Raw genomic sequence first — 9,205 nt, forward strand, 5'->3', positions numbered from 1 at the left:
TGTTTCGGATAACATACTTTGAATGGATGGCATCTCATTTTTCCCCACGCTGGGGACATACGCTACATGGATTCCCCTTTCCTTTCCCACAGTGCCCTGCTTTCCCCCAGGAACTCTGTAACAGGATCCATTCAATTTAAAGGAGAAAGGTTCAGCAAGTATTTGAGCAGAAGAAATAATGTCCTAGAGCAAATTCAGTCCTTGCCTAGGTCAAGGCTTTGTGAAGAGAATCAGAAGGAAACCCGTGGTAGGGTCACACATAAAGACCGAGCTGGTTTCAGACACAACAAGTGTACTTTCTCACCATGTGTTTCCTAGAAAGGCTGGTAAGACTGAACAGGGACCAGGATATCAAAGCTCCCACTTGAACACACACACAAGGATTCCCAGCAAGTCCCACTGGTTCCAGGAATTGCTCAGTGTAATCCAGACAATACCAAAGATACCCGGAAAATGCCAGCTCAAACAACGACTTTGGGATGAGCAGTTCCCAATTTCACCTTCAGATAAAACAACAGCAGAGAGGCAAAAGAACTGGAAAAGCAGAATGCAAGTTTTGAACCATTTTATACGAGATACCTGCCTACATTAAAACCACCCCCAAACAACAAAACCTCACAACCAGCAACCCCAATAATCATTTCAAGGAAGCAAATCATTATTATAAGTGTTCCTTAATTGGTTCCCCAGACAGAGCAATAATAGTTAATGTTCAAACAAGCTGAGAAAACAAAGGTTATGTCCACTTCCAGAACTTGTGGCACTTGTAAATACACACAGAGCAGCGCAATCCCCTTTAACATGACTCCCCTCACAAGAGTGGGAATTCAAGCAGCTCATCTCTCAGAAAAGTGGGTTTAAGGCACCTTGCCATCTCCAAAACTGCTTTCATGCAAGACCTTGTTCTAGTATCGCGATTGCAGCAGGTAAAAGAGAAAGCACAGTCCGACTGCAGATACATGCTAGTAAAAACCTTGGTGTAGAGCAGAAATTAACCGGTCCTCATTGGGATTTACATGATAAATCACTCAGATACCTTCAAGTTTAAGGGGTTTTTTTATGAGCTCTGGAGTAAGTCCCGGTAGAAATGAACACATGGCATAGGCACTGAATAATCTGTCCCACTTTGCTAAAATAAACTGAACTCTGGAAGCTCGCTCTTGGAAGAGGCAACGCAATTCTTTTTAATCCAGCCAGCTCAAGTCATTTGGATAGTTCAGAAAGGACATCCATGACCAATAGTGTTAATTATTAATAGACAACATCACACACTGCGCTATTGCTGGGGATGGAGCACAACTTCCCACACACACACCCCCAGCTTTTCCTTTGCAAGCAATTGGAGCTATTTTGATACTATGGAGCATTTCTAGTTCGACCTCAGAACATTGTACCATGGCAAGTGCTTCTTTCTCATGCCCAGAGCTACAAATACTGCAATTGCATTTAGAATGTATTGCTAAGTCGGGATTTAAAGCCAGGAAACAAACCAGAATGGGTATAGACTCACCTACCCCTGTTGGTACAGGTAAAATTGAAAAGACATCTGTTTTCTCTACATATTGTCTTCTATAAAAGGCTTACACATTGTCTGCATATTATCTCCTATAAGAGTCGTATACTGTCTTATATAAGGACAATTTGAAATGATTTCTACAGGACTCTGCTCAGTCAAAAGCAACCTTCAGAAACCACTGTAACAAACCAAGCAGGGGATAAACTAACACTACAGTCATTCACCTGCACAGATTAACTGGGTATCGCATCAGCTGAAAAACCAAGGAAAATGTAAATATCATGACACCCAACAAATGATGGTTTCACTAAGCCATCCCATTCAAAAAGTCAGGGAGTTATTAAACATCATCCAAAGATATTTCTGGTTTCATAGATGGCTTTTTTCAATCACACTGGCTCTGCATTTTGTTACAGGCTCAGTCTGAGCTCCTTGTTTATTCGGCTGGAGAAATGACACAATAGATCCTCATACACCAAATTTTAAGCTAATGAGGGATCCTTTTTCTATGGAATTGCATCTGAATTTCCAGAACAAACATGCTCTGTTTTGGTTGGGGCAGGCTCCAAGCTATTCGCAATGGGAATCCCTGCAGTGAGACAGGTGAGCTTTACATTAAACCTCCAAATGCTTCTGAGCACTAAAACACCAGCCTTAGCCCTCACGATGCACAGGGAAAGTCCCAAAGGCTCCTTCCAGCCCCTCTCCCCTCTACTTGACAAATCTGCTTCGCCCCAGCTCAGCTGCACACACTTAAATATTCAGTGTTTGATCATGGCCAAAAGAAGAAACATTTTCCATTTGGTCAGCCGTGGTTTCCAGCTCACTTAGCAAAGGAGGTTGTTAAACACACACACACACTGCATAGCTACAACATCTCCCATCTTTCAGCTCCAAATGAGGGCATATCAGGCTTCTCCGACTTCACCCCACATGAAAGAGCTATTAAGTCTGCAGCCCGTGAAAGCGCCGACAAAGTTTGCCTCCCAACTTGCTGCTGCAGAGGAGCTCAGCTGAAGCAACCAGTTACTCATTCCTCTTCCAAACACCCTCCAGTTCCTAGCTACAGCCACCCCGACCAGGCAAATGTCCGTGATTTAGGTTGAGATTTAGGTGAACACTTTGTTTTTCAGACTGCAAACAAACTCTAAGCGCTCACTCGCTTCCCGATGAACTCAAGAGACAAAGGGAACGCTGGCAAGTTACATGCTACAGTGCTGGGATTCTGCAGCCTTCAGTCCCTCGGTGAGTTTTGGGAGGGGGTTTGGTTGGGTTTTGGGGGTTTGCTTTTTTAAACAGATTTGCATTGGGTATGAGTCTATGATTGTTCAAATTCTCACACATTCAGCTCTCTTCTGTGGTAGTGTCCATTCTGTAGAGAATGACAGAATTTTCTCTGTTATAATAAAAGAAATCCCATGACCTAATACATATAGCACTTTAATTACACCTCTAAATCTTAGAAAGCTTACAATTTGGAAGCATTTTGTGGCAGTTTCTTCTACGGTTTTAATCTCACAAAGCAAATCTCTCTTCATACTTGACTTCGCAAGCTTATACAGCTTATTCCATTAGAAGCAGATATTCCCAATCCACCCCACCACCCGGACAGGCCAAAGCTTGAGCCAGAAACACAACCTCGAGGGCAAATCCATGAAAGATCCCAGGCACAAAGAGAAATAAGTCTTCAATTGAACAGTAACCACAAAAGTCTCGCTAGCATCACTCAGAATCCCTGCTGAATCACTGCAGGATTATTAATGGTTATTTAATTAATATCTCGATGACTCTTGCAAAGACAATGCTATATTTGCTATATATATACTTGCTATACTTGACACAGAAGTATATATTAAAAACAATTCTCTCCTTTTTTTCCCCAAGGGGGTGGTGAGAGGCAAAGCAGCTGCTGGGAATTACCCCAGCCATCAGAGGTATTAAATATTAGCCTAAAGGTGACACTCAAAATGCAGGTTTTGATGCCAAGTTAGCCCCATGTGTTTCTGGATGGTGGTAAATATTCAGGCTAATATTCCTTTTGGGTGCTAAGGGGAATATTTTTTCTAATGCTTTCTTTTTCTGTATATAGGAGGAGATGGAAACCGCGTCTCCTTGGCAGATGGAAGCCACGGCACCGACTCCAGCGCAAGCAGAATTGGGCCCTCTGCGCCTATCTCCAAACTGAACCCATCTGGGACCTTCATGCCCGTTTTGGCCAAGCACTGAATTTCCCCCTCTACGCTTTGAAAACTTCGTCAGCAATATCTTGATTAACAAGCAGATCTTCTTGTAAAAAACCATGCCAGCCATTAGGCAGAGGAGGTGAGGAACGGTGATCGGAAGAAAGCGATGTTGAAGGAGGATCACACCATTCAGGTCATTTCTGCCCATCAGGGCTCTTAATTCTGCTCCAGCCTCCTAATCCCTTCCAGCTCTTTAATCATTAGTATTTATATTGAGTTTGGAGGAAGACTTAAGCTTGGGCCGAGGGTTTACTCAACTTGTCCAACTCTCAGGATACCCCAACAGCGAGTTCTTTAATAGCACAGTTCCACTGAGACCCAAAACGTTCCTTTTTCCTTATATTCAGCCATAAAAAACCCAACCCAAACAAACCTAAGCTGAAGTGCAGGCCTTGCATTTGAAGCACAACTTAATACAAGTGCAAAATGAACTTTCCCAGGAAAGGGAAAGAGGAAAACCAGGATTTTATGACCTTGAAATAGAGACAATTTTCCCAGGAATTATCCCTTTGCAAATATTACTTTCAGGAGGTAAGATTTTTGTTGAAGAGTGTATTTTATTCTGCAATTTCATCACCGGATTCTCTGAAGGCATCAGGTGGCACCACTGGCAGTATGGGAAGCATATAAACCTGGAAAACTGCCTCCTTCACCAAAAAGAGGGATTTGTTGCTGGTTTGAGATGTGGAGCGCATTAGAACAAGGATATTTTCACTTTTAGTGCGGATTTCCAAAGCTCACATTAGATCAATCTGGCTGTGATATTTAATAACACTCATGATCGAGACCCAACTGCTCATTTTGGTGTGTTTTATCTGCACAGGACGGAGGTATTTGTGTGTGTTTGTTTAGTTGCGGTGCCTGGGTCTACAACATCAGTACGAGTATTTTCACATTTTTACCACCAGAAATAGCCTAACTTCTTTCAACGGAAGAAAGGATTTAGGGTAGAAAAAAAGGGTTTAGGGTACAAAAACTGTCTCAAGAGCGATTTGTTCTCCTTTGTCTGATTTTACTATTCATTTATTTGTTTGAGCGGCAATGAAAAAGCCGCACAAGGTCTCTGCCGCTTCCTAAGGGACCTGAGCTCCTCTCAACCCCCTCCCATTCACACTGTGAACCTCACCACCGCATGCTGCGATGAGCCCGCAAGACTCCCTCTTCCCTGGAAAAGGAGGGCAAAGGGAGTAAACCCTTCCGCTGGGGATGGAAACCTGGGCAGGAGCTGGTTTGGGGGAGCCCCTTCAGTGCAGAGGAGAGGATGGGTTTGGCTGGCAGGCAGTGACCTCGGGACCCTGGGCACAGGGCAGCGGTCTTACCGGCGCAGGAGTGCAGCGGCTTGGGCCGGACGAGGAGGGACGGACACACGGAGTAGAGGGAAAGTTTCTCGAAGTAGTCGCAGGTCTCCTTGGAGAGGATCTCGTCGATCATGAAGGTCTTGTAGCGCCTCCTGCCTGCCCTGTGCCGGCCGGGCGCGGAGAGCCGGGGCTGCGGCTGGCAGTGCATGGCGGGGCCGGCCCCGGGGCTGCGGGGCGCTGCGGGACCCGCAGCCGCCCGCGCATCGGCCGCCTTCTCCTCTTCTTCTTCTTCCTCCTCCTCCCCGCTCGGCTCCGCTCCGCTCGGCTCCCCCGCTATATAAACCCTGCGATAAGCATCTCTCCGCGGCCTTTTTAGGACGCCCCGGCTGTCAATCACGACGCCCCGAGTGTCAATCACGGCGCCCGCAGCTCCCCGGCCAGCACCATTGTTACCCTGCGCCGGGCGGGGAGGATCCACCGGGCCGCTCCCTCCCTGCGCTCTATTTTAAGACACCGGGGTGTGTGCGCGGTTCTCTCTCCCGTCTTTTTCTCCCTCTGGAAATGCTCCAGCTTGGGGCTGGCTTTTTCTTCTTTCCCCTCCTTTCTTCTCTCCCCACCCCCAGGCCTGTTCATTTAAGAGATTAAAAGTGCACATCCCGCATGAAATCCATGCGACAGGAGAGCGCCTCATCCCAGCTTTCCCCCATCGGCATCAAACCTGTTCCCCAGTCACCGCGTGCTGCAGAGAGGCAGAGAAATAAATAAAACCATATTTACAGGGGCCTTGCTGAAGCAAAGGCTGCTTTCTTCAGAACAGTGTCCCGGGATAAGATGATTCCTGGTGGATCACTGCTCATCTCAACTGGATTTTTGCAGAGATGAGAGCTGAGGATGGTCCCCACCGGTCCCCACTCCACCGAGGCCAAGCCACAAGTGCCATTTCCCTGCGGCTATTCCCCCCGATGGGGGGAATTCAGAGTGGTTCAGGGCAGGAATCACCAGGGCACACTATAGGGGGAAGGCAGATTGGAATGAACCGGAGCTGCAGGGTTTGCCACAAAATACAGCCGGCTTGCAGTGACTTGCGGCCGCAGATGGGTGCATAGAGGCTCGTTACAGAGCTGTGCCACCCCTCCAAACAACCATTTGCAGCCTTCCCACAAGGATTTCAGTGTCATCTGCAAAATGCTACCACCACCCCTTTAGTTTTCAGGCTTTGGTGATCCCAGGGGCAGCAAACTTATCTTCCTATTAGAAAACTCTGCTTATACAGAAGAAAACAACCATCTCAAATGCATAAAAGATTTACTTTCATTTTGTTGATCAGTATCTTTATTAAAAGCCCTTGAAAAGTGCATAACCTACACCTGTAATCTCTTGTTTTACTATTTCACTATTTCTTTTTCAATTGCAAGAATCAGTTGGCTTGAAATTCTGAGATACATTTGCTGATTTGGGCAAATTTGAGCCTGAAAACCCAGAAGGCACACACACAGCGGCCACACGCTCTCACAACTGGAACACAGACGCAAAGAAGTACACTTTCCTTTGATCTTATTTCCTTAAAACCTTGTTACATGGTTTTAAAATACATTATATATTAAACCAAAGGTAAACCAAAGCATTTTGCTCCTTAAAGCATTGGAAGGGCATTCTCATTTAAAATAAATGGCTTGGAAATGGGTTTGCCTTTTTCTATCGAGAAAGTAAAGTGATCAGACAAACAGGAATTAAACCTGAATTAGAAGAACAATGAAGGAGCTTAGAGACTTTTCCCCCCCCCCCATGTGATAGAACTCTTGTAAACTTAAATGTTGCTTTAATTCCTAAACAGCCATTTAACAGATTTGCTGACTGCATTATGAACGCAGCTTTACGAATACTCAATTCAGACACGGAACACTTTAGGAGCCCACCTTCTTTGCCTCTTTTTCCAAGATTTTTTTCCTTTAAGGAGCTAAAATAATTACTAACACCATTAACCTCAGCCATAATTAGTGCTTGAAGATCATTATGTCAAAGAAGCTTTCTGAAGCGCCGTCCTGAGCATGGCACTGATTTAAACCCCAACGCAGCAGCAAAAGGCATTTTGCTCCACCGTGGTTCCTCGGTGCCTGGGGAGTTGCAGCCCCTCTCCCCCCATGCCAGATTCATCCTGCATTCACTGACAAGACTCAGCAGAGGAATGTTTCCTAAATGGAGAGTGCTGGAAATCAAAGTCTTCCATGAGCCCGATAAGATCCAGCCCTGAAATCAAGAGGGAGAGAAAAGCGTCGGCTCGCCTACAACTGAGAGCAAGACACAAACCTCTGTCTGGCTTTAAGCATTTCTTTGCCACATTTGAACGGTTGGATATGCAGAGATGTGGGGCTGGCATCTCTGCTTGTGCTCTAGAAACACCAATGCCCTCACCAGACTCCATCCATGAACCATGAGGTGGGATGAACACCCCCGGACCCTATTCGTGAACCATCGAGTGGGATGAACACCCCGTGACATGGCTCTAGAAACTTGATTTATTAATTAAAACTAGAGAAGTCAAACTGTGACCCGAGCAACACAGTGTTGTATGGAACACACACTGGCTGTCAATCAAAACAGGAGGGCTTTGGTCAGGAATAATCAGGGGTTTTGTTTCTGAAATTAATGAAGGGGCTGGAATAGCAAACATCTGCCAAGGGGACTCAAACCCTGAGCAGCTGCTGGAGCCCCCATGCTCTCCCCATGTAGGACTTCTCCCTAAGGTTTCTCCTGTGGTTGGGAAACAGGGCTGGACAGGAGGGCGGGAAGCAAAAGGCATGTTTGGAAAGGTTTGGAGGGCAGGAGACATGACACAGTTCGCATGCGTGAGCCCAGCACCCGCACAGCACAAACGACAGCGTGACAGCAAAACACCCGGATTGCTCCACAAGCCCTTTTCCAAAGGGGAATTAAGCCAAGGACATGATCCGACAATTCCAGTTTTTGTGGGGGTAAAAGCACTGTTGGAATCGAGGAGGAAAACACTGCAAGGAAAGCTCTGAGCTGGTCGATCAGCAGCGGGTTGTTCATGATGAAGAGGGAGTTCAGCTCTCCACCAGAGCACTGAAAGGAGATCCCCCAGGAGGGAAATCGTGTTCCATAGGGAAAGAGATCAGCAGGAGACTTGACCTAGGGTTTGGGGAGACAATCTGCTTTAATTCAGAGAGGATTTGTGCTCCCAGGCACTTCTTGTGCTGTAATGGAACCCTACTGGTGCTGAGCACCTCTGGAAGTTCATTAAGCACCTTCAAGTAGACTTGTTTAGTCCCACCACAGTCATTAGCATAAGATGGTGATTAAGGCCAGAGCAATTAAGCTGCTACTGGATTAATACAGTTGTTATTTAGGTAGAACCTAAGTACCTGGCTCTGCTCAGGGAGGAGTTGCTGGTTGTGATTACTTGCTCCTGTAGTTATACATTGCCTGGCCCATGGGCATCCTGTGCCTAAGGAGAGGAGCTCTGCCCAGCAGGTTTGCAGCTCACTAGTTCCACATTCGAACACTAAAATGCAAAAGGGTGAAGTTTTCCTGCCCATTCTGTCACAAAAGAGTGCCACAGCCTTAAAGCGCATTGGTTCTGGTTCTAACTTCCTTTTGCAAGCCCCTGACGTTACAATGCTTAATCATTAGTAAAGTCCCTTTTCCAGTGAAATCCAACCACCTCTGAAAACAGATCTGCTGAACAGCAACACTCTGATCATACAGGTACCCCTTTTTCAGCAGGATCTCATGCCTGATACCTGATCCAGAATAGAAAAGCCCAATGTTTGCCTACACACAGGGGGGCACAGTTTGGGTCAGTGTTTCACTCCAAATAATCCAGAGGCTTTGTTCTCTCAGCATGAGATGTCTCGGTACATCAAAGTCCCTCTGAATGAAAGAGCTCAGCATCCATCTCACACAAGAGTTTCTGGTATCTGCTTGATGCCAGAGAAAATGGGTTTGGTTTGGTTTTAAAAACCAGGAAGGGTGTAAAATCTCCCCACACATAAGCCCATGAGCCCGTGACAGAAATGCTCTTTGAGACAGACAGACACCTCTGCATCATCAGTTTGGGTTGGAAGTGGCCTTCAAAGCTGTTCTAGTCCAAACCCCTGCAATGAGCAGGGACATGTTCAAATAGACCA

General features: G+C 46.1%; 1 protein-coding gene across 1 annotated transcript in view; it reads right to left on the minus strand.

Annotated features, from left to right (window-relative positions):
* Positions 1-5,265, minus strand: part of BARX2 (BARX homeobox 2) — a gene marked incomplete at both ends in the record, with an annotated part of 31,595 nt that extends 26,330 nt beyond the window's left edge. The window contains one exon of the mRNA XM_080631732.1: positions 5,079-5,265. Coding sequence (XP_080487858.1) covers positions 5,079-5,265 — 187 coding nt within the window. The remainder of the gene's footprint in view (positions 1-5,078) is intronic.
* Between the last annotated feature and the right edge of the window lie 3,940 nt (positions 5,266-9,205).

Source organism: Psittacula echo, assembly GCF_963264785.1.
Source record: "Psittacula echo genome assembly, chromosome: 18".
Taxonomy (NCBI): Eukaryota; Metazoa; Chordata; class Aves; order Psittaciformes; family Psittacidae; genus Psittacula; species Psittacula echo.